Source organism: Macrosteles quadrilineatus, unplaced genomic scaffold (assembly GCF_028750875.1).
Source record: "Macrosteles quadrilineatus isolate MER2022 unplaced genomic scaffold, UCM_ALF_1.0 Scaffold_9__3_contigs__length_116548681, whole genome shotgun sequence".
In the NCBI taxonomy this organism is placed as follows: domain Eukaryota; kingdom Metazoa; phylum Arthropoda; class Insecta; order Hemiptera; family Cicadellidae; genus Macrosteles; species Macrosteles quadrilineatus.
In genome coordinates, this window is record NW_026542602.1 from 2,557,231 (window position 1) to 2,582,560 (window position 25,330).

A 25,330-nucleotide genomic window follows, 5' to 3' on the forward strand; every position below is an offset into this window, starting at 1 on the left:
CGAACAACAATATCGTAGCGCAGGTGTGGTAGTCAATAACACCCTTTGTGATACACTCACAACTTGACAACAAACCAACCCCAAACACTCTTGGTTTGTATTTCTTTGCGGTTCTGTTTCATCTGGTAATTGGAGTTTTCAACAGACGAATTGAGCGTAAAGTTCTACTGTAATTGTTGTCAGTATTTAAAACTTTATGAATATTTTTGCCTAGTTAGTAGTTAATAACAATGATAATAATAGATCAGCTGTTTTGGTCTGGTAGTTATCCTATCCATGGATTGAATTTAAGTTAATTATTGTGCAGTCAGATTCAAATAAATTACTATTAAATTCATTCTCAACGTGCTGGACTAAAAAAGGTGTTAGTTGTAAATGTACATTAGATTTAGAGTAACGTTCAATGTATAACGTTCAATTAAGCTAAAATCTCAATTGCTTCACTTTACAAGTTCTTGGCAAAAGTTCAGGATGATCTAGCATCTTGTGTGAGCATTAATTGAATTTCACCAGAAAAGAAACTTGTGAAACTTTTAAAACCTTGAGTGTTTTAAAAGTTTATATCTTATAAGCTGCATGTAGGTACAATTAAATACACAGTAAATGTATAAAAACTAGAAGTCACCTACTCAAAAATGCATCAGATGTGTATGGTCCAATTCCGAACATCAAAACTCAATGGCGGACATGAGAAACCTCTTAGACACGCGTTTTAACATGTCTTCACAAAATACCGTGCTTCATTTGTATGCAGTAGTTTTTTGTAGAACTCTGGTAAGAAACCACACAAGGTAAATGTAAATAATTAAATTCCTTGATTCTGGGATAGCAAAAAAAGAAGATTTTTGGTAGATTTTAAAAAATATATGTGTGTCCTTAGCTTGGAAGAAGGATTTGATACCATGCACATATTGTGCATTTGGCAGTACTCAGTAGTACTGGTCACCTGTTAGCGACAGTTCTGCTATGCTACAGTTCTGTGCTGCTATCTGTTGAGCCCTTGTAGAACTATGTCTACAACACACTTCCGCTGTATAGCCACACTATATGGTTCTGCTATTGGCTAGAACCGCATAGGCAAGTTTCCATTAATTGAACTATTTAATAATTAAAAGCATAGCAGAGCTTCTTAGATTAAAAATATTTAACTCTTAGACAGAAAAAAACAACAATATTTTAACATTTTTTATTCAATTCTAAATACTGTAGTCAAGCGCTAAAAGTAACATGTTAATACTTTTTCAATATTTACAAATAATTTTACAGGGATACATAATACAAAGTTTACATAAATATCACAATGAACACTTTACAAGTATCGACAAATAATACAAATATTACACTGAATATAAGTTAGATGTAAAAAGCTATTGGATGTCCGAGTCGTACAAAATTACATTATGTTACACTTTCAAAGTTAGATTTTTTTGTACTGATTTGTGCACTGTCAGCTCGGCGGTACGCGGGTCTCCATCGTGATGGTGACGGAGGCGTAGCGTATCGTCAGTAGGGGCAGCCATCGCTAGGTGCGCAGCTGCATGCCGTTGATCATGATGTTAGCGAGAGCGTTGCGTCGTTTGCGCCACGCGCCGAGCCCTTGCGCGTGATACTGTAGCTGTCTGAACCATCTCTTGGTCTGGTCTCCGTCTTCAGCCTGGGAATATCATATATTTAGCCAAAGTTGTTACAGTTGAAGTCCAAGTTTGTGAATAATAAGATATAAGATAAGACTTACACTAGTTAGGGATAACAAACAAATTTTGAAGCTTAATAGTTTACTTAATCAAAATAGAATGTCACTTGTATAATTAAAAAAAGCTTCCCAACCTTATTTCAAATTTCAACTAGAAAAAAGCGATAGCCCAAGGATCAGCGTAAAAAATAATAAAAACTATTTCATTAGCAAGCATTTCTCAGTTGAACGGGTTTTCAGTACGACACTAAACACATCAATTCAAAATGTAATCCTAATTTGCTTTGTTCCACTTCATAGCTCAACTACACCAACAAATTGAACACCATAATTTTACCTTTTCTGTAATCTTAATTATATCTATCAACAAGTTTAATTTGGACTAATTTTCAAGTGTTTGATGATGGATTGTGATAGGTTAAAATAAATACCTAACTTATAACAGTTGGATAGAAAATGCAAAAACATTTGCAACATTCTTGTTAATTAATATAATATGCCAGGAAAAGGATACTGTTTAGCTTTGTATTTAAGCAGTGGATGCTCTCAAGATTTATCACAATTTTGTAAAACCTCGACAGCTCATCATAGACCACTGGTCTGTACTATGATCTTAAGACAGTAAAGTAACATGTTACGGTATCACAGGTGTAAGTCAGTGATACTACCACAGAGCTAATACACTGTTTGTGTTGTTGTCACATAACTCAGCTTGTAATATGGAATGTAATACCTTAAACAAATATGTGTCTTTAGTAGCGAGTTCTTGAACTTCAAAGTAATCTTCAACATCAGCCTCGCAACAGATGATGCATCGGTCCAAGAACAGAGGTTCCTGTCACAAACAGATGACAAGTTTAACACAACAACACCAATAATAACCCAGCAAATGAAATAATTACTAAATGGGCTTCTTAAAACTTAAATATTTTATTTAGATTTGGTCCCAGAACTAAAATATGGCTTTCTATCTTGCAGTTTTAATATTGGTAGTGAACTGAATCAGGTTTTCACAATGGCTTATGTTTTATGATTATAGCAACCTCAGCTCAATAGCACCTCAGCTACAGGTTTTGTTCTCATATAAAAAAGGTTTGAAATCAAGTTCCAGATCAAGACATACAATAGAAACTAGAAACCCAAATATTTTCTTTTGACGACTTAACATAACTTAGATTAGTTCCTGGCTATTAATTTAGACTATTAAACTATTAAACTGACTATTAAACTTAGATTATTGTGTACTAATTAATTAATTTTGAACACATATCTATATAAATAAAATTAGAGTTTTGTCTGTACATTGCTTAGAATCATGCAGTTTTTGGTTATTTTTACGTTTCATAGCCTAAGAAAGCCGAAACGAGTCTTATCTCAATTTCTGTCTGTATGTCTGTCTGTCCATTCTGTGACTCGGTCTGTAACGCCAAAATGTCATTTTACGCGGCCTACTCCTAGAAAACTAGAGTACCGATCACGGTTCTAATAATTTTTCTGTATTTAATGGATTGGTGAGAGTGTCTTTGGCTATAAAAACATGGCCTCGCTTCTTTGAAAACAAAATAACAAACCACCAAAAACCCAATTTTGTTAGATTTTGTCAAATTTTCTCCCAATGTTTACTATTACATTTTATGAAATATCAATCAGCTGTTTGGATTAGTTCTCACTTCTAGCTGTCACTGATATGCTTACATTCAAAGTTGTTTACAAATACCGCAACCATTTCCGATCAAGTTTTGTCAGCACATCCAAACCAAGTGAGATTAAAAACGTTGTGCCTTACTTAACCGCTTTAATTAATCGCAAGTGCAACGATTGTTCTTGAGTTTTGATAACTGGGGAAAATACCGTGAATCAGTGTTGTATTATTGCAAGGAAACTTACATTTTTTTAATCATCGTCACCAATACCGTAGCTTACAAAGGTTTCCACACATTGACGGCGCTTCAAGGACAGTTGTGTTAAGTGCAAAGTAAAAAATCACAACTGCATTGGGTGATCGTGGATGTTGCTGCGATCTTGGAAGATCTTTCTAATTTCGCTGTGATCGTACCGTAACAGAGGTTTAACTTAACAGATGTAGCTAAACTCGCTTTTCCAATGTGTCACTTTTGGTTTCTACTTACTTACATTTCGACAACGATATCGGTACTTTTGCTACTTAGGAAATAAAACTACAAACGTACAAAACCCCAGATTAGTGCGTTTTTTGTCACATTTCCTCCGAATGTTTGCTAGATATATGTAGCCTACCGATTATTGTTTAGATATTACGTAATCTTTAAATAAGAAACCTTTGTTTGGATAAAGGTGGTTTCTTCAAACTGTCATTGATGTGTTAACAATAAAAGCTGCTTACAAATAATGTTATTAATGGGAAACAACTTTGATTTTCGAAAACTTAAAAAAAAATTAAAAACCAAAGGAGATTAATAACTTTGGTACTGCACCACATCAAGTGAAAGTTTTTTTAGCAAAGCTTTACGTTGGTAACGTTACATGTTACATGTTTTGTGGCCTGTGTATTTATTTATTTATATATTTGCCAACAGATTAACACCTATAATACAGTTTTATTAGAAGGACAGGTTGAATTAGTCGCAAGTACTACTTACAGTTCTTTTCTCAAATGTAAACGTTGGTTTTTGGTAATGCTACTTTTCCTTTCCTTTTTTGGAACCGGTGGTAGCAGTAAGAATCATTTTTACATAACTTGCAAACACATCACTATTTATTTATAAACACTGCACCTTATTGCTTATTTAATTTAATGCTGCTGCTTTTATGCTTATTTATTTGATTTCTTACTGTATAATTTTTAGCGTTTTCTGTCTGGACTCCAAAATGTTGTGTGGACTCAATTCTGTATTTGTGTGTGTATGTCTATTGGTAACGCATTAATGTCCTTATTTTTCGTGGAAAAGACAAGAGCACCATTGTTAATAAAAATTTCAACCCGAATAAGTGTGCAGTAGTGAGGTTGAGGTAGTGTTTTAACTACTTTTAACCAGTGTGAAAAGTAACTTTCAATTACAGGCCTACCTTAGGGCTATGCCTCATAGATCTATACTGTAAAGCAATTCCTTTCATCGTTAGATATAAAATATGAACTAACACGATCGGGTGACATTTAATTGCGAAGCATTCGTTTTGGCTTTGAAACTGTCAGATATTGTATTTGAGAAGGTTTATATGTATTCCTAAACAATTATAGTTTTGCCATCATATCTGGAAAAATGCACACTAAATATGCAAACCAACTCCTGTTCTGAATATAAGGTTTTAACTTACTACTAGATTCCCGTACGTAGAACGGGCCAACCGCTAGTAACTCAATAATTTAAATTTTGCTCTCAAGAACTGTTTTGTTGACATTTCTGATTTTTTCCTACATGTACAATATTATTTGTGAACTTTTTGCACATTTCAGTCTAGTCTTTCTTGTATTACAACATACCTAGGGGGCTCAATTTTGTATCAAAACTAAATCATTTAAGAGCTTACCCTCAGCAACCCATATCGACCACTTTTTTCTTTCAGCAACAGAAGCGTCGCGTCCCTAATACCATTCTTTCTGGGGAAGGCCAATAATTCATCAGAATCAGGTTGGTAGTCTTCAGTCGGCTGGAAAAAACAAAATGTATATATTTTTTTTAAAGCTTTCGGTTGACAAATACACTGTTAGACAATAAGTAAAAGTAAAATGCCTGATTTGAAGTGTAAAAACCCTGTTTACTTCCAGCTTAGTCAAACCTACTGTGTATTTTGGCTATTGCCCTCTTCCACCATTTTTGGAACTCTTCTATGGACGACTCTGGACACATAAATGTGACTACTATTGAACTGCTACATTTAGTCCTGACCGAGACGATATTCAAATCCTCAATCTACGTTGAACTCTTCTGGCCGGAGAGAAAATGCCGCCTGACCATTGGTCAGCCTTAACGACCACACTAGAATATTGGCAAACCCAAAACCTAAGCGTTATGGATCTAAGCTTGTTCACCAGATGGCAGCGTATGTCAGGGTCAGATTTTAGTAGCACTTTTGTTGATTTATGTATTGATGTAAGTGAAAGTTTCAATGTTACTTTTTACAGCTGATTTATCAGCCTTTTATACCCTATGATACATTGGCAACCTTAAAATTTGTACAGTATGTTGGACTGATAATCTTACCTTGCCTAAAGTGACCAACATGGCGTTTATTGGGCTCAGCTTGATTGTTCTTCCTCTTCTCCAATTGTTGTCGGTCGGTTGAGTGAAGAGAAGCTTTCCTTCCATCGCAAACCTAACCTCGTCGTGGTTCCATTCCAACACGTCCACGGCAACCTGGCAGTGATCAATATGTTATGATTACAGAAAGCTATAAGGTCCATCTATCATCTTCACAAATTACACTAAAAAAATTGTGCAAAAAAGCAACATATCATCGGGATTGCAAATGTGTTGGAATAACAGTTAAAAATCAGTTTAAAATAAGTTAAAAATAAGTATTTTTACGCATTGGACACAACCATCTCCCGAAGACACAGTTTTGATCATCTTTCTTAACAAAATTTCCTACTGATGTTATAATCACGAGTTTGAAACTTATAGTTTTCATCATTTTATGTTTTACTTAGGTGAGTCGGTGGCTCAGTTAGTAGCGTCACGCATCACAGACTTCGGCCCCAAAGCAGCGATGTCGTCGGTTCTATTCCTGGTCACTGGCGCAAACATTTTATCAGTACAGTTCACCCTTGTTATTGGCTCACCCCTTGCTTTGCTGGATACGTTCCAAGCACGGGCCCATATTCTATGTGGACAGGCGAATGCAAAGGTTAGAAGAGGCCACCAACCTCCTTAAAAAAATTCCATTCTTTTAGTGGACTGTCTTGCATGGACACTGTTCAGACAGCAAAAATGAAAGTATGTGTTTCAAAACCACACTTCAAAGTGCAAAATGAGTAAAGCTAAGTAAACTAATTATTCTTTGCTAGCAGTACTTCCCAATACTGAAAAACAAATACCTTTCTCAGCTTGATGTTCACCATGTCAGTTTCACTGCTCGATCGTCTTCCGTTTATTATTGATATCCTCCTCCATAGTCTGGTTGTGCTGATGTCCTTAGCTAGCTGTAAATACAAATATACTGAATTTTGTTAGCTCTTCCTACAGACTTTAAACAAAAACTTAAACAGTGAAATACATTATTATAGCATTAACAGCAATTAACTCTGCATATTATCCGTGAAAATGCATCATCACACTGTCTTTCTTCTATCAATTTGCATTCTTAGTATGTCAACATAGCATGTCGTAACTTAGCATGTCGTAGTATGTCTTAGTATATCTTGAGTTAAGCATACATAACATACTAATTTTTATAAAAACTGAACAATTTTTTATTCTTAGTTGTGATAAAATGACTGATGTTGCCAAAAGAGCGGCTACATTCTTGAGTAAAAAAGTTGACTTTGGATATTTAAACAGAGATTTTGTGTATATCGACTGGTGGTAGCCAAACAAAGAGAACATAGTTATGGACCTCTCATAGAGAATGCTTTTATAGATATTTTATTTTCTCTAAAAGTTTCTGGAATACAATGATGAATGGGTTGTAACTTGTAAGGATGCTATAGTTTTTACAGCAACACTTGGTTGGTGGCTTAGTCAAAATTCTGTCTTTATTCCAAACAGGCTACAACTTCATTATAGTGTTTCTAAGAAGTAAGATACAGAGTATACAAGTTTATGGGATTACCATACGTTTTTATATCTGGTATGTTAAGGCGGAAATGTATACTTGAGCACAAACGGTGATGGCAACATAGCATTTTGTACAGCAGTCATAGTGCAAAGGGTCTTCCTACAGCGTAAGCGCTGTAGAACGTGTTGGCGAAGGGAAATTAACTCCTGACGACTAAAATTTGCTCTTGACACCAGCGAATGGTGCTTGACACCACTTGAAGTTAACCATTGAATGTATCCTCTGTATCCTACTTCTCTGAAGATGGACCAAGATATTTGTCATCAAGGCAGTACAGTAGGCATAGTGTTTGTTAAGTCTAAAGTTTGTATTCACACCACTACTGACCGAGTTGATATGCTCCAAGTGCAGTTCAATCTTGTTCTGTGCAAGCCGAAGGGCTTCTCTCGACTTGAGATGCGTCGGTGTTACACGGTACAGGCGCGCCAACAGTAGCGGGTATTTGGTTACGCGCTGCACAGGCACCTGGGAAAAATAAACATTTTAACTCATAAGTTAACTCATAAATAACTGCAGAGAAACCCAGGTACAACAAATGTAGACATTTTATCCTACTTCCAAATAAACTTCTTAATTAACACTTTCAATGCTGAAAAAAGTGTGTAAAATCTCTAATGGCTAGGCTCCTATGGACTTGGAGGAAGCTGCTCTAGTTGTAGAGAGTGGGACTATGATCCCTGAGGTCACAGGTTAAAATCCCACCAATCACCATTAGATTCTATCTCAAATATTATACCACAAACCCTAGCCTGAATTATTGTTGAAACAATCCTGGGCTAGAGTGTAGTGTCCTAGAACAAAAAAAAATTAAAGCTTCTATAGGGTTCATCTTGAACACTAAACTCCTATCGAGGAAACAGCAAAGAGAGCATAACAAAATAAAAAAAAAGAGGGCATAGCAGGAAAGGTATAGGTGTAAACTGGTGAAGCCCACAGCAACACCTAACCTTGTAAACGGCTAAGTTTACTGTGACCCAATGTATTTCAGAGACGCCACTTGTTGCACACTGCAAGGCCAGTGGTTCCGACCAAAATCGTCGTGCTTAATGCAAGTGTTAAACGAATTTCGGAGAGAAGATGCTTTAAGAAGGAAACATGACGATAGCTCTTGGATGAGGGTATCTCACTGGAAATATCCTAATGAAGAGAATTTATTACAAATCTGTCTTATGTATGACAACATTATATTTCTTGATGAAGTTACTACAGCTCACCATCAAGAAAGAGTTGAGGTTCATCCTTCGCAGGACAGAGTTCTCCATCTGTGAAACCCTCAGGAAGATCCGGAGCAGCTCCTTCTCCTTCTCCAGGTTGGCCAGAAGCAGGGAAGCGGCTCCCTGACAACCAGAAAATTGTATTAGGGATGTTAGGGATAACTTAAATTTTATTGCTGCATTGTAATTGAGCACTAATGCCTGTAATGTAGTATTACGATGACTGAATGGAGCGTAAAGGCCAAGGTTTTAAGGGTTAGCAGGCTTGCCTTAAAGGGGAAGAGTTCTCTTTGGCCCAAGAAATGTAAAACATATACAAAAATGGAAAAATACTGGCATTAATTATTAACTTAGTTAGTTAATAACACTATTGCTAATTGTTGTATTGCTAATAATTGCTCTAATTTGTATTGAGAGTATAGTCCCAGATTAATATTTTTAAAAACGGACATCAAAATTTAACATCTCATCTTATTTTACATATAAAATCTATTTCTAAACCTGTCTTGTGCAGTAGGATTCGAAAGCGTGAAGCATCGGAGCAGCGTCTAGGAAAATACTTCCGATGTTGACAGTCAAGAAATCCTCATCTCCTTGGTCTAGAGCGATCTCCAGCGCGTCTCGTAGTTTCTCCGCCAGTGAAGCGTTATTTTCCAACAGTTCTTCCACGTTGAGGAATATAGCCGAGAGTTGGTCAGGAGTGAGGAGTCCAGCGACCAACATTGGTCTGTAAAACTCGTCCAGGATTATCCTCAGATCTCGTCCGTACTTTTCCTCCGTCTCAACGATCTCGGTGATTATTTCTCGTCGCTCTGCTCGCCGTTTGGCGCACTTCCGACACACCAAGGGGGCAAACATAAGACCACTGGAACAAAAACAGCTGATATATTTACAATCAAAGTAATAAAACTATACAATGTAATCTTTGCAAATATTCATATTTTTAAATGTTAATCACCCTATTTTACATAAACAGTTGTGACATAAAGACATCAGTAAAATATAGCTTTTGGCTTATGTAAGGAATTTAACACTAACTGTTTAATCATATCAAACTTTGACTCTGCTATATATGTTACTTAACTGTTGAATTGATATTTCCAAAATTAGGACATTGCTGATGCTCAATTCAACAAGCTTGTGTTAGACTCTTGTTGCTTAGTCCTTAAATTAGGGAACGTCAATGAAATATTTTATGCATGCCATATTGGCATATCTGTCACTAAGCACTGTAAGATACCTTAGTAAAGCACTGCGCGATCAGCAACGAATGTTATGTGAAAAAGATGTGACCATGCACTTTCAAGTTCTGCAAACCTTAAAATCACAGCCCTAATTTGATGTATACATAGAATTGGCTATTTCCCATAACATTGTCATGAACAGTATCATAAGAAGAAATATATAGTAAGGAAAAATAAACGGTTTTTATTGCATAGTTTGTGTTTGTCCAGGAAAATTATAGTAAAGAACAACTTTTTATCCCAAGCCAAGGACTTGTCAAATGGTACATTTTTACAGGCTAAACAAATGAAAACCTGGTAAATTAGGCAATATTACTGAAAGGATTGCAGAACATATGCAAATAAACTTCCTGTGTGTAACTTCCATTGCTGGAAAGTGAGAAGAAGTCCCTGGTCTCACTTGGGAAACCAACCGTCCAACCCAGAGCAACCAAGCTCTAAAAAAAACCTGGTTTTACTTTCTATGCATTTGCATAGCCAGGAAATCCTAAATCACTTGTATCAAATAACCACCCAATAATTAATGTATAAAATGAAAGGAACAGATCACTAAATCAAAATGTTTGTTGTATGGTTAGGTAATCTATACTTGTATACCATATTATTCAAAAGAAAATTGTGACTATCATATTCATATATATGTAGGCTACAGTTTAATTTTAGTACAAAACATTGTTTCCTCTTAACAATTACTTAAAAAAAAAATGTTTTTTATATTTAATACATTTCTTTGTACTTGAAGAAAACCAAAATGCATATACTGTTTTGAACATAATCACTTATACTGCCAAGTTGTGCAAGGACACCAAGACATGGTTTTGATTGCTATAAACAAATTTGAATCCTCTGGAAATTAACAGGAAAAATATTTTTACTTTGATTTAAGTAAGAGTTCCTGCAATAGCACGGAATTTTATTTTGATGTTTCCCACTACTAAATAAAATCTAATGCTTCCAGTGATCAGTCAATGTTTCCGCTTCTGAAAACAGTCAATCAATGTTTCCGCTACTGAACACGGTCAATGTTTCCACTACTGACTACAGTCAATATTTCCACTACGGACTACAGTTAATGTTTCCGCTAATGATCACGGTCAATGTTTCCGCTACGGACTACAGGCAATGTTTCCGCTACTGACTACAGTCAATGTTTCCGCTTCTGACAACAGTCAATCAATGTTTCCGCTACTGAACACAGTCAATGTTTCCACTACTGACTACAGTCAATCAGTCAATGTTTCCACTACGGACTACAGTTAATGTTTCCGCTACTGACCACAGTCAATGTTTCCGCTACTGACTACAGTCAATGTTTCCGCTACTGACTACAGTCAATGTTTCCGCTACTGACTATAGTCAATGTTTCCGCTACTGACTACTGTCAACGTTTCCGCTACTGACCACAGTCAATGTTTCCATTACTGACCTGTCCGTGACCTGTGTCTCCACTGGTTGGTCGCAGTCCTCACACCCGTGGTGATGAGTCGCAGGCACGTGCTGCCATCTACTGCGGGAACACTTGCTGGTCTCCGAGCCGACTCCTGAGTCATTCCTCTCTATCTCGACACTGCTCTTGCGCACCTGCAATTCAATTGTGGCTTAACTATCAGTGTTGATACAGATACTGATCGCTAAATTATACTGTAAAATGTAAGCTGCAAGGAATATTTCTTTGAACTCCAAGGCAATTACTTTGAAACGTTATGTAAGCATCCATGCAGGAGAACTGATGGTAAAGTTTTCCCATAAGGTAGATGCAGCTATTTTCCATTTTTATTGCAGCTAAGTTGGTTACTGTAAACAAGTTGACTAAGTTATTCATATTTGAACTGCTTCATTGCATGGTTAGAATAAAAAATAGCGATGGTTAGGGTTAACAAATTTGGGTTGGAAAATCGAATATTATATTAATAGTGCAGTACTAAAACTTTGCCAAAGGAAGGGTTCTAAAACTTTGGAGACATTTGAACATAGGTTTGAATGAAAATAACAAACATTTTCTATGACAAGAAGTTACAGCTCAAAGCTTTACAATTACAATATTGTTAGAGAAATAACTGAAAACTGTAAGAAAATTAAAGAAAATTGTTAACTTACAACAGCTGATTAGATGAGTGATTACATAAACATTAAACGGACCAATTACCTTATCAGAAGTGATAGAAGCGGTATCTGGTGGGGAAATTATCAGGTTGCAAGAGTCTTCGCTAGAGTCGCTAGCATTGCTAAGTTGGCTAATCCGACTACTCAAGTCTAGTGAACTGATGCGGGAATGTTCGGGGCTTCTCACTTCAGAATCGTCTTCGGACTCTATCACTATTCCTCTCTCTTTCGCTGTTTCCAAATAATTTAAAATGTCATATTTACTGGCTCCCTCAAAGATAGACCTTGTTGGAATTGAGTCATCAATGTCCACAGAAGCAGGTGGTGGAGATAGAGGTAAAGGAGGCGGAGTGTCTGAAATTTCTTCATAAATTGGATCCCTAATGATCTCGTAATGGTTTTCATCCGAGTCAAATTCCAATCCAACCCTGATTTCTTCATCCTCTTGCTTCTGTTTAGCTTTCAACTTTTTGGCACAGACATAACAGTCGGAGTTGTCGTCAGAGTTGTCATCTTTCGGTGCAAAGACATCATCATCCAATGTCTCTGATTCTATTGAAGATTGTGTATTCAGAGTGTTACAACATTCGTTGTCCTTTTCCAAGACTTCTTCTGCCTTATTTTCAGAGTTATCCTTCTCCCTAACATCTTCTTGTGCCTTCCCACAGAAATGAGGAACTATGTTTTTTCTTGCGGCTTCTACAGGATCTATTTTATTCCTAATGAGATTGTTAATTTCTTCTTGTGCTACAATATCGATAACAATATCTTTAACGTTGTCTTCTTTTGACTTAGTAACGGTTTCTTTGGTTATAGCATTGTTTGATGAGGAATCCAAAATCAACAGAGTCCTGCTTTTATTTTCACTAGGACCGATAGTTATATTACTCTTGAAGTCGTTTTTAATTTCAATTTGGGTATTGCTTTTTGCAGTCTTATTTTTAGAATTCTGGTAATCAAAACCACCTACGTTAATCGTAACTTTGTTACTTCCAGGATTAATCGACGGGGAATCTCCAATTCTCACTGAGGTTTTACTAACATTCAGGTTATTCTGATCATTTTGATTTCCTGTGATCATGATAGAAGTTCTTCTGTTCGGAAGAGATTTAGCACTGGTAACTGATAGTTTTTGGGTCGTAGAGGAAACCGTCACTATTGTACAATTCTGACTCTCGTCTTTTTCAACAGTAGCGGGTTCTGCTGGAGGAACATGTAGTTTGACAGATTCACCTTTGAACATGATTCTCTCTGAGTCTTCTCTCAGCTTGGAATTCAGTTCTAGAGCTTCATAAACCTCCGTCACACTGGACAGAGTCTCCATCGTAGGAACATCTTCTTCCAGAGGCAACAAGATAGTGTCCACGCTGTTGTCAACGACGCTAGAATCTCTGTGCCACAATGGTCCTTCTTCTCCTTCTCTGGCTCCTACTAAAGTGATGGGGAATGTCAAGGACGTTCGTCTAGGAAGGACTCCAGAAGGCGAAGTTTCCGACTGTCTGACTGGAGAGTTTGATGAACTCCTCGGTCTTATTTCACTCTTGGGTCTCTTCTGGTTGATCTTCTCTATCTCCTCTTTAGTGAAGGGGAAGATCTGTCTAGGAGGTGGGGGTGGAGGGGGTGGTACACTGGAGGTATCCTCAGTCTCAGCAGGTGGCGGAGGCGGCGGGGGCGGTTCCTTTGGTCTCGGTCTCCCAGGACTTAGCACTCGTTTTTCCGATTTCCTCCCGTCTGTGAATGTGTCTCTTGTATCTCGTCTTCCTGTCCGCAGCCGCAACCGCATCGTATCATTGAACTTGCAGCCAGGCTCAGCGCCAGGTGAGGTGCGGTCACTGAGACTTCTCTGTAGACTGCTGTTTTTGGCTCCATCTGAAAAAAATAGTGAATCATTGTTGTGGATTGTTAAATGTTAAATAAATCTGTTAATATATAGCTTATTAACTGAGAACGAAATTAGTTGGAATATCTTCTGGGTGTGAAGGAGTGGTTAGTGTTTCGGACATCTATGGAAGAGGGGCAGGTTCGAGGTTCAAAAAAATAAAAGGTAAATAAAATAAAAGGATTGTCTGCCCTTGAAACACATTTAATTTTATTGTTCTCAATTTTAGAAATAGCACTTGTGTTGAAACAAGCAACAAATCTGTTTTAGCTTAATATAACATGGGGGTCCAAAAAATAGGCTGGGGAGCGATCTGGTCTAGTGGGAGAGTGCTCTAAGCTTCGGTCCATGAGGTCTTGCGTTCAAATCCCGTCAATCACTAATTGGTTTAGCTATGTTGCGATAATACCGTGACCCTCTAGGCCTAGCCTGAAGTCATGTGTAAAACGCTTCGGGACTGGAGCTGAGCGTACTAATATGTGATGAAAGAACATAAAAGTGTCAAAACATACTATAAATATATGTATGTGATAAACACTCTAATAAAACATCATACCTAACACTAGCGGTGAATAGTTGCACAATACCTACGTAACATTCTCCGTTACGCTTTCATGCATCTGCATTTTTGTGGTATCCATTCATATGGAAATCAACACCGCAGTATGGCAAAATGTTCTTTTATGTGTGTACGGTATGTTGAAATGCACGACTTCTAACGTTAAAACGGTAATCTACTTGTAAAAATACCACATGCTTAATTGCTATATTCCAATAAGTTGTTTGGCAGTTCTTACTTGACATTTTTAGTATCCATAACTTTATAAAGTAAAGTTGCGAACATAAAAAACCATAATATAACATTAGTAGATCCTTACAGTTTGATATCTGATTTCTACTCAACAAAATTTTCAAAAGTAGGCTACCAACAAGTATTCTAGATTCAAATATTTTATGATGTGTTAATAATATACAGACGTAGGCCTGTGGAACCAAAGATACTTAAGTTGCATAGCTTGTGCTAAAAGGTCTGTGATAAGATCTTTTGGTCTAAGCATAGCAGAAACCCTTCGCGTGAGCCACAACCACTCTTCTACTTTCTACAACTTACAAAAATCCTACAACAAATGACGCAACACCATTTTATGTTCCACTGGAATTAAACTCATAATATCATAGGGGCTATTTTAACATAGAGGGCCAAGGTAGTAATTGGGACAAAAACACAAGCGCTTATTATACGGGGACAGATCTGGAGGATAATGGTACACAAGATGGTACAATTAACAATCACCACCCCTAGTTCCACCCACTGCTTGGGCGTCCTTTCACTGTAGACCGGCGATAGAAAGCTCAGACGGTAATTACAAGCGATTAGTGATTAACGTTTTGTCTCTGTATTAGGAGGGAAACTGGCTGATCAAAGTGTAATTGGAGATACTGTAGGTCTACACAATCCAGTCCATTGACGAGGGAATGTTATTCGCGCCAAAAGTGACAGTCGCTTGAAGTGAGATCGGATTTCTTGTGTCTGCGAACGTAAAATCAACCATACAGAGCAAAGAATAAGGTGTATCTGGGACTTAGAAACGAAAAATACAGTTGTCTAGCCCACAGATATAGGAACAGAAACGGTATGGATCATACATATAAACAAATGACGTCACAGGCCCGAACCTTATACTAATAACCTTTATCGGGTTTGGAAGTTTTTTTGACAGTTCCATTAGAAAATATTTTAGATTCTAACTTTATTGAAACAAAGAGAGACCTAAAGTAATTGTTTAGTCGTCAGACAGCCTAGGTCTGTGGTAGGATCAAACAGTCTGGTTGTATGGTTCCCACGGGTAGCGTCACAACCGCAACCAGAACACCACCAACCCGACCTAGATTGTCCAAGGGCAACCGGGAATAAACCAGCTTCTAGGCTAGTGTGTAGAATATAAAATAAAACGTCGACAATTCGTTCAGTCATTGTAATGGTCAGATTTGCGTTTGGCTTGTGTCTCTTGTTTGACAAAAGTAGGCTTCAAATTGAGAGATCGATGTTGTTTGCATCCGTAGCAAAACTTCCAGAAGATACAAATGTTTGCTGGACGGTGAAAAGAAACTACTACTTTCGGTAGATCCCACTTCGTGTCATCTACCAGTCAAAGAAATCTTTTTTCGTTATTATATTATATACTAATAAATTTCAATTATATTACTTCACGATAAAATCAATTTCATTGTGAAAATGCTTTATACGCCAGAAAAAACAGTAAGCATTTACAAATCACGGATAAGACTATCAAAAAGCATATAAAAATATGTGGTCAACTTAAAGCATACATCCACTTATGAGGGAATGTCTGTGTGGAGGAATTAAATCAACGCCGTTGACAGTTTATCATACAACTATAGTATGTATGGTGGAACCTGTCTCCTGATCCTATGTTTTTACCTGGGACTGGCCCAGGCCTTTCATTGTCCAGTCCCCGGGTATACGATTACGAACGGCGAGGAGGCGGGTTCCATCATGCACTCAGGCTAACATGACTACCCACAATATATCTTGAGGGTGGTATATTGTTCTCATATATTGCACGAATGTAGAAAAAAGTGCTCAGTTGTGTGTGGAATTGTCTCAATTATTACTAATAAGCAACTCTACAAAGCATACACTGTTGAGCACAAGTGAACCTACCAACTGAAGGCTTGGTCTTACACATAATATGTGGTATTATCACAGTCACACGCAAGTAGAGTAATAAAGTGCCAATACATGTGAGGGAGTGTCATGACACAAGTAGTAAAAGTGCTACAAGGCGAACAGAGAGTGAGAGTGATTGGCCTTGAATGGGACGGGTTCGGTGCTGGTCCTTCTGCGACTAATGGAGGAAGTGGTCTGTTGCATGTGTGAGTGTGAGTTTCACGCTATGACGTTTCTCATGTGAGTGAGATTCCAGCCAGTGGAATCGCTACATCATATTCTGTGTTTGCCAAGAAGTCGTTCCAGATGAGTAAAACCCCTCAAAATAGGTTTCTTGATAGTATGGACATTGTACTATGTTCGTCCTTGGCCGAGACCTGAGGGCTTCATTGGATATCACTCACAGGGGGGGGGGGGGTGGATGAAATTCATGTTAAAATGTATTTAATTTTGCTTACGATTGAGATCGGTTTGAGTAGATAGTATTGATTGGACCTTTTGTATTTTCTTATTATCTTCCGGATTAACTTTTTCTCATTTTCATGCTCTATTATAAATGTGTTCAGCCTTTGTGTTCCTGAACTGTTTGGTTACTAATGATAGTATGTTGTGTTTTAGGTTTTTTTCTACCTAAATGTAGAATAAGGTTCGAGATACTGGAACGTATTTAGAAATTTGTTTTAGTGATGGAAAATTTCCACAATAATTCTTTGAACAACCTAAACCTAACATCACCAACAACGAAGAAACAATAGACTTTTACAAGTTTTATCAGTTTGTATACCACTTTCGTACTGAATGTTTTCATAGACCATAAAATTCACAACACAACAGAGGTTACGTGAGAATGAGGTGTTCGCAGTCCGTCTATAGACAACCACTTTCTTCGATTTCGATTACTCGCCAACCCGTGAACTTGTCAGGCGAGGCTAGGGTCAGGACCACTTTCATCTGGAAAGCGAGGGTCACAACCCTGCAGTCCGGCGGTCAGCTGATCGTGTCACGTGTTGTTCTTGTTCAGTCAGCTGATCGTCCTCTACAAGTTGAGCAGCTGATTCTTCACTAAAATACTTGTTAACTGATCGTTCTCTACAAGTTGAACAGCTGATTCTTTACTAAAATACTTATTCAGCTGATCGTTCTCTTCAAGTTGAACAGCTGATTCTTTACTAAAATACTTATTCAGCTGATCGTTCTCTTCAAGTTGAACAGCTGATTCTTTGCTAAAGTACTTAGACAGCTGATCGTTCTCTACAAGTTGAACAGCTGATTCTTTACTAAAATATTTAGTTGATCGTTCTAACTATCTAATAAATTTCAAGATTCGTTTATGCCCGGTACATTTTTTTGTTTACTTGTAGACTATATTCCTAACTTTGAATTAATTACAACAACACAAAATTATAAAAACTACTCGCTTTCTGGTATTACTCTACACCCAAATAGTGTAAATCAGGCCCTATACAACTATGTATATCAAATAAGAAGAAAACATGTTTGACATCAACGAATTATTTAAATAATCGGAAGTGAAACGAACCGAAACAGCCTGTAGATTTTACAATTGCACGAGAAGTCTACTTGCAGTACTAAAGTAAAGGGGAAATCTACTTCTTAGTCGATTAAACTGTACTATAATCATTTGTAATGTGTCTCAAATATGATTTCGAAGCTTTCACATTTGTACGAAATGTATTTTACGGTTTCCATGGATACACAAAACGACGGAGGTAAACAGGTCTTAGTACTCCTTAAACTAACTCGTCAATGCGCTTTGACAGCCCAAACAACCATCGATGAGCTGTCAAGGATAACGAAATAAACGCGTTGATCGCTCTGCATTTGAGCGTAGCGAGACCAATGAAAGAATCGCCGTCTATGATCAATACTACGGGAAAGCCGCAACCATCTCCGACTACTTACTAAAGAGATCGCGAGAATGCAGTTTCTCTACGGAGAAAGACTGGACATCGGAAATGTGAGAAGAATGTGTGTCGAACGTTAAAAAAAGATAGATACAGCCTAGGTACCAATGTCCTCTACAAGAAGACAGGGGCGAACCTAAGTTGAATTTTGAGGAAATGTTATTTGGGGGTCTTTGGAATTATATTTATTGCTAAGACATCAAAGCATGCCAAGGTGTGTATTTTATGGTTGAATATATGCAAAGAGAGTGTAGAGTTGATGGTAGAATGGAGTGATATAATCTGTGTGGCTTTGTTTCTAACTAAGATCAGTTGTTTATTTAGAGTTTCACCAGTACGTGCAATAGTACCGTTACCAAAAAATGCAAACCAGAACCAGAATGTACCCCTTATAGGAAGGAGAGAGATTTTTCGATACCAGTATATTAAGACAAAACCAAAATATATCATACACATAAAAAAATTTATTTTACATTAGAATAACAAGTCTACTTGGTGTTACAGCATGTAGACTTTGCTGAGTGGTTATAGTGCTCACCTTCAAATCTGAAGGTCGCTGGTTCGAATCCAAACTTTGTCATTGGGCTACGAGTTAAAAATGCTATCTATCAAAAAGATCGACGTTAGATAGTAACAAGACCGTTTCCTAAAAAAAACTTAAAAATTCCACTGGCGTGGAAACACACATAACTTGCAGTACGGTATCCAAAGTCAATGATTGTGCCTCAATGCACTTAGAGGAATGTTCGGTATGCAAAGTACAAGTGCAGTGGTTAGATCCGCAACCAGGTGCAATTGCATCGTTTTCACTTTCACAATTAAATTGTTGTCTCACACTTAGTCGAGTAGAATAATTACAGTTGTGGGGAAACATTGACGATTGCACTGTTAAATATGACACGACCGGGTGGTTCTGAAATCCTTGATGACGTTCCCCTGATGTAATAGAAGTAACATAGTCTAGTAAAAAACGTTACAGATGTTTGAATTTGTTCGTATTTGTGTAGGGATGGTTTATTAGATACCTAACGCCCAATAGTTGCATTGTATAATACACTAACTTGTAAATTTGTCATCCTTGATGATCGAAGGCGATGTTAAGAGTATGTTTATGTCCCGAACATGAGAGCATTTTAAATATTCATTTCTTGTAATTTAACCAAATAATATGACAGATTTATGCACTTAACTTGATTTTAGGCACACTCACTAAAGGGTAAAGCTCACTAAATACGTTTTATATTTCATATAACTAAGTGGTAGAATTGAGTTTTTTCTTATAATAAATGTCGGGTGTAACTGTTTTCTAGAGGTTTAAAGAAACACAAGCATTTCATATTCATATTCACGCATTTCGCCCTGTTGTGAAGCATGGGTAAAGCAACTATTTGTAACTAAAGTGTAGGCGAACACTAAAATTAAAATGTAGTCTTTATATCAATATTAAATAAAATACGACGATATTTAGACGACATGAAAGCATTCAAGCGTTACTGTTCTTCAACCACACATCAATGTAGGGTTTATTTCACAATAACAATACAGTAAAAACATACGTATTCATTCCTGGGTTGGCTCTAAAGACGCATGGTGACTATCGTATGTTTTACTCATTGAAACGTAACGTAGCAAAAGTTGATTTGATTAAGGGTATTCACTACTTAAGGTACAAGTACTTTTCCAGAGGTAACAGATTGAATGTTGCGTAACCTGGTTAAAGTAACGAAGCCGTAATAGTTTGTTACAACTGAAACACAACTATTCAAACATAAGACTGGTCCATTAACAGCTGTGAGAAACACCAACAAGAGACCTTCGTAGCTTTCACTTTCTGTCCCTCTTTGCAACTGAATGTGTTGTTTACGATCAGAACTGAATCAATAAACACAGCTGATTATTAGTTCGTCTATTAACTTTATCTACTGAAGTAGACGTCCCATCTAAATGGACCAGCTAAGCCACTTTTATACAAAATGAACATAATTGAATGATGCATTTATTAAGTGTGCTGCACAATTGTATTTCCCCTTAGTTTTTTTTCACTGATAGAAAAGTTGGTTGATGCAAAAAATTCTATATTTTCAATAAGTTGCCTTCTAAATTTGGAATTGCTAAGAAATCAGCGTATTTTGATAGAGATCGGTAATTGAAAGAACTCTTTCGATGGCTCAATTAACTAAGTCCATCTTTAAATTGAAAACTAACTCAAAATGTATGGAAAATAAACATTAAGTTCTATATTCAATGGTTAAACACTACAAAAAAATTACTAAGCCCTTGCCACCATACTATATTAATTTACCTCTACGTCGAATCCAATCACATGGTAAATCCGGTATCGCACAATTCACTCGAACTCCACACTACAATATTGTCATACAAACACACTTTGACAATTAATAAAAGTTTATCACCAACACGACACGACAAGTCGTCGTCACGGTCGACCAACGGCTGGGTCTCGATAGAAAGTGAACGTGCCGCCTAAGGTCCAGTGAAAGTGCAAGGGGAAGGAGCGCCGGTTTTTGTAAGTTACTTTCCGGTTTACGAATCGGTAATTCACTCGTAACCTTAACCTTCGACAGGTTCTGCCAGTCCTGTACAGGGTACTCGCCCTGCTGTTGGTGAACTGACGCGACGGACCCGTGAGAGGGTAATTTGTAATTCGGTCCCTCACGACCAAGTAATTGGGTAATTTGGCGGGTCAAGGGTGCTTGTTTGTTTGGTGTTGTAGTCACGTGACTAGAAAAGGGTCTTAAATACTTTGCAACCAGGCTTAACGAATGGATACCTTGAAAAGTATGAGAAAACACATAAAATTGAGGTGGTGCATAGATGAAGTAATATAATTCACTTCACTATTTCTTCACTATTTGGAATAAATATCATTCACTTCATCTATGGGTGGTGTCTGTCTGTGCGGCAACCACGACTAAAATACTCAACTGATACAGCCAAAACTAAGCACAAAGACTGTCCATAAATCTAGGAATGTCACAGGCTTATTCACTTCCCAGAGTTCTTCTCGGATTATGAAAAACTGATTTTTCTACCTGTTGCGAAGCACGGGTACAGCAGCTAGTATTACTATTATGCAATTGAGGTGACGTCTGTCTGTCTATCTGTCTGTGCAGCTGTCACGACTAAAATACTCAACTGATATAGCCAAAATTAAGCACAAAGATGGTTCACTTATCTCGGAATGTCATAGGCCTATTCACTTCCCTGAGTTCCTATCGGGCTACGCCCCTTGAATGTCCGGAGTTTTGAGATGAGGTTTCAAAAGTAAATGATTGGTATCCATGGAGATAATAGGATAATCAGTTTTCAAAATAATAGGCTCACTTCCCGGGAATCGCCAATGGATTTAACCTGTGTGATAATGCCACACCCCTTTAAGCCCAGACCGAAGTAATGTGTAAAAGGGTTCCGAACTCGATAGAATATGAAGGTAGGCCATAAATTGCTTTTACGTAGAAATCAATTGGAATTAAAAGGAAATTTGTTTATCGAAGCAAACCTCGGACACCTTGGTCTTTTTCAGTCAACCACTACTTGTTTGAGAGTGTTGCCAGTATAGTGGTCTCAGTTTTCAAGCGAATGGGACGGATTTGAACACCAACATATCCAAAAAGAATTGGCCAAATTCAGAAGCATTTGATATTCTTCCATAAAATGTGTTATTGGTGTAAACCATAAAAACACAGATAAACAATTCAGAGCCACAATTCTAGAATTTAAACTTTATTGCAGTGTATCTAAGGTCAAAACCCCCAACGACACATCCGATGGACAATCCCACGCTAAGAACGGTGGACAGATGAGAGTCCATTGGCCGGGGCTGGACCACAAGTATGAGATTGAAATCACTTTCTACTCGTTCCTTCCGCATTGACTCGCCACTTGAATCACATATACATGTCGAGGTCCAGCTAGGACGTATGGTCAACCATTCACTTAGTGGTGTGATTAATTTTATCGGTACGGAACAAAGTTGGACCTACACCCTACACAGCGATGCATCTACTTGATACACTAAGGATTGAATTACATAATTTATTTTGAGTTTAATAGGTACAAAAGTTAAAACCGTTTTATTGGTTGATACTCAAAACAAATCAAGGTTTCTTCTAAGAATTAGTTAGACATTAACAATAATTTGGATGTCATATGAAGTGTGATTCCTGAGCATATTCTACTGTATACCCTGTATGATGGAACCTGTCTCCTGAGACTCATCAACTCGTCAACCAGAGGACTGGGCTAGTCCCAGGGAAACGGAGAGTCAGGAGACAAGTCCCATCATACAGACTATAAACAGCAGAAATTGGACTGCGAAAGTATTTTTGTTCAACGAAAATGAGAACTATATCAATATTCTCAATTTAAAACAATGACTTTGAAAACTGGAAATATACCTGCCATTCTGTTGGAACAAGACTTGTTTTGAAATGTGTCTGGTAAAGCTTGATAGGTGTGATGTAGACCAAACATAGCTGCGTTTTACTTTGCGTAAATTCCAGGGAAGAATGAAAGGTAACCCTAACATCTTTCTTTCACATCATCATCTTCGAATCACACTGAAAACTTCTCATTCAACGACCCAATCAGCTGAGCACATGCATGCGCACACCAATCAGCTGTTTGACGAATCAGCTGTTCAGTTAATCGTCTGTTTTGGCCACAGATAGAGTGGGTGGGAAGGTAATGCGCGATCTCTGTTCCTAATTGTTAACTTCGCTAACATGCGATTCTCAGCTTGATCGACAAGTGACTAGATAGTGTGCTATTAGGCTATTTCACTTTCCACCGAGAAAGCTGTGCGCTTTGTTCTTTTATCAGTAAAGTGTTGACAGTTTAAACGACGATGTAAGAGGGTGTTTTCTGAAAAGGATACCTGTGATGATATTTCTGTTTGACTATCATGAGTTTTGTAATATATTGACACGACCACATGAGATGAAATACGAAGATATACGCAAGGTTACTAAACTTCTTGTTCTTGGTTTTTGGTCTTTGATGATAAGGATTTGAAGTTCCTCGAGCACGCAAGCATTACCTATCGATATAAAACACAAGTTTATACCACACTATACCCTTAGCAATACCGGAGTGTCCCTGAACGAATTTTACCTGGCGTTCAGGGTTACCTTCATATTTTTATGGGTTTTTTTTATAGTATTATATCAATGGAATTCCCCGGCACACGCTAAAACAAACTTAAGATTTCACAATAGGATGATAAGTCTACAATCCAAAGGCAACGATTAGTTGTAACACATTGCTATGTATCGTGAGAGAGAATGTGAGGCAACTGAAATGTCAAGGAGGAAACTGTACGTTCGTATTGCAAGTCAATTATGTAAATGGTTACAAACTACACCAACTGCGAAACCGTATCGAATTGAATACCTATCACATGTACCCGACCGAATAGTTTATTGTTGTTTTACCTACTGAAAATTGCCACTAACAAATAGCGTTATTCTTAAACTGCTGCTTTATTCCTCTGACATTATTAGCGTAGTAAAATGGGATACTAGAAAATTAATTCAAAAATAGACGAGTTGCATAAGTTGGCATTTGAGTAGGCATGAAAGACCTCAAAATAATCTTTAGGTCGTATAATAGGTTACAGCGTATATTTGCAGAATACAAGGTAATGAATAAGTCAAGAACCTTTAATACTTTTAATTGGAATGGCGACCATACGAAAGTAGGTATTTTAAGAGAAGTATGAATAAGTGTAGAATGAGTGGCGCCATCTTGAAGTCTTATTACTGACTAAGGCTGACATGTTCCTTAAACAGGATTGATAATTAACTAACACACACACACACAGCCAAAGGCAACTAAGGGACCTACAGTTTATAGTGGAACCCGAACCACATTTTGCCTTGTAATTTACGAATTTGTCTACTTATCAGGATATAACTGCGAATAGTCAGTACTCACTAGTGCGGACATTAATCCACACCAGGAAGTATCGCATCCACAGATCATGCCTATAAATATCCACAATTCGTTAACTCCAAGTAACTGGACGTCACCATGGTCCCAGTCCTTGCGAAACCCCATCTCTTCAAAGACAAAAGAAAAAATATCGCGACGGGAAGAGGAGAAACTTCTCGACCTGCGTTGTGTGACCGGACACTCAATATCTCTTAATGAGAGACAGGGAGGACAGAAAAAGCGATCAGCTGAAAGAGAGAGGAAGAAACTTCCTTCTGTCTTCTTTTTCAACTTGCGCGTCTCCCCCCCCCCCTCACTTCTCTTTCTCTCTGTCTCTTCCCTGAGCAAGTTCACCTTTACGCCGACGCTTCGCGGTTGCAACACAAGTCGAAAGGTGAGCGAAAGGAAGTTGGCATTGCGAAAGGGTCGCCACCTTGAACCCGTGCATCTAAACACCCGAATGTGCAAATGCGTCAGGGAAAAACTTTCCATGATGCGTTTGGAATATTTATTACGCTAACATTTCATCAACAAAATAGTAGATTTGGGTTAAAATGGTTCTTTTTGACATTAGCTCAAGTTCAACGAAGGCTAAACCGGGGCATAAGGTGAAATAAACTTATGACCCGTAGTATAAACTCTAATTTTAGTCATGCTGTACCATCTTTAAGGTTAGAACACATAACGGCAGTGTTTAACAGCCATTTTTACACAAAACCCACTTTTTAAGAGTATATTTTGATGCAATATTTCTACTTGATCAATCACAATTCTTTACCATTACAATTTGTCAATTTGCAATTATTCGTATTTGCAGGGACGGTAACAAAGTCCAAGTACTCCCAGTTAAGAAATAAAACAACCGCTGCGCTCC

General features: G+C 37.5%; 1 protein-coding gene across 3 annotated transcripts in view; it reads right to left on the bottom strand.

Annotated features, from left to right (window-relative positions):
* Positions 1-1,209: 1,209 nt before the first annotated feature.
* LOC129003225 (uncharacterized) overlaps positions 1,210-25,330 on the bottom strand; it is a 153,985-nt gene continuing 129,864 nt past the window's right edge. For all 3 annotated transcript variants that reach the window (XM_054431517.1, XM_054431518.1, XM_054431519.1), the window contains 10 exons: positions 12,052-13,877; positions 11,332-11,486; positions 9,163-9,526; positions 8,662-8,784; positions 7,775-7,912; positions 6,708-6,812; positions 5,875-6,027; positions 5,201-5,320; positions 2,427-2,528; positions 1,210-1,654 (listed from right to left, as the gene is read on the bottom strand). In XM_054431517.1, the coding sequence (XP_054287492.1) occupies positions 1,523-1,654; positions 2,427-2,528; positions 5,201-5,320; positions 5,875-6,027; positions 6,708-6,812; positions 7,775-7,912; positions 8,662-8,784; positions 9,163-9,526; positions 11,332-11,486; positions 12,052-13,877 (3,218 nt within the window). In that variant the 3' untranslated portion in view covers positions 1,210-1,522. The remainder of the gene's footprint in view (positions 1,655-2,426; positions 2,529-5,200; positions 5,321-5,874; positions 6,028-6,707; positions 6,813-7,774; positions 7,913-8,661; positions 8,785-9,162; positions 9,527-11,331; positions 11,487-12,051; positions 13,878-25,330) is intronic.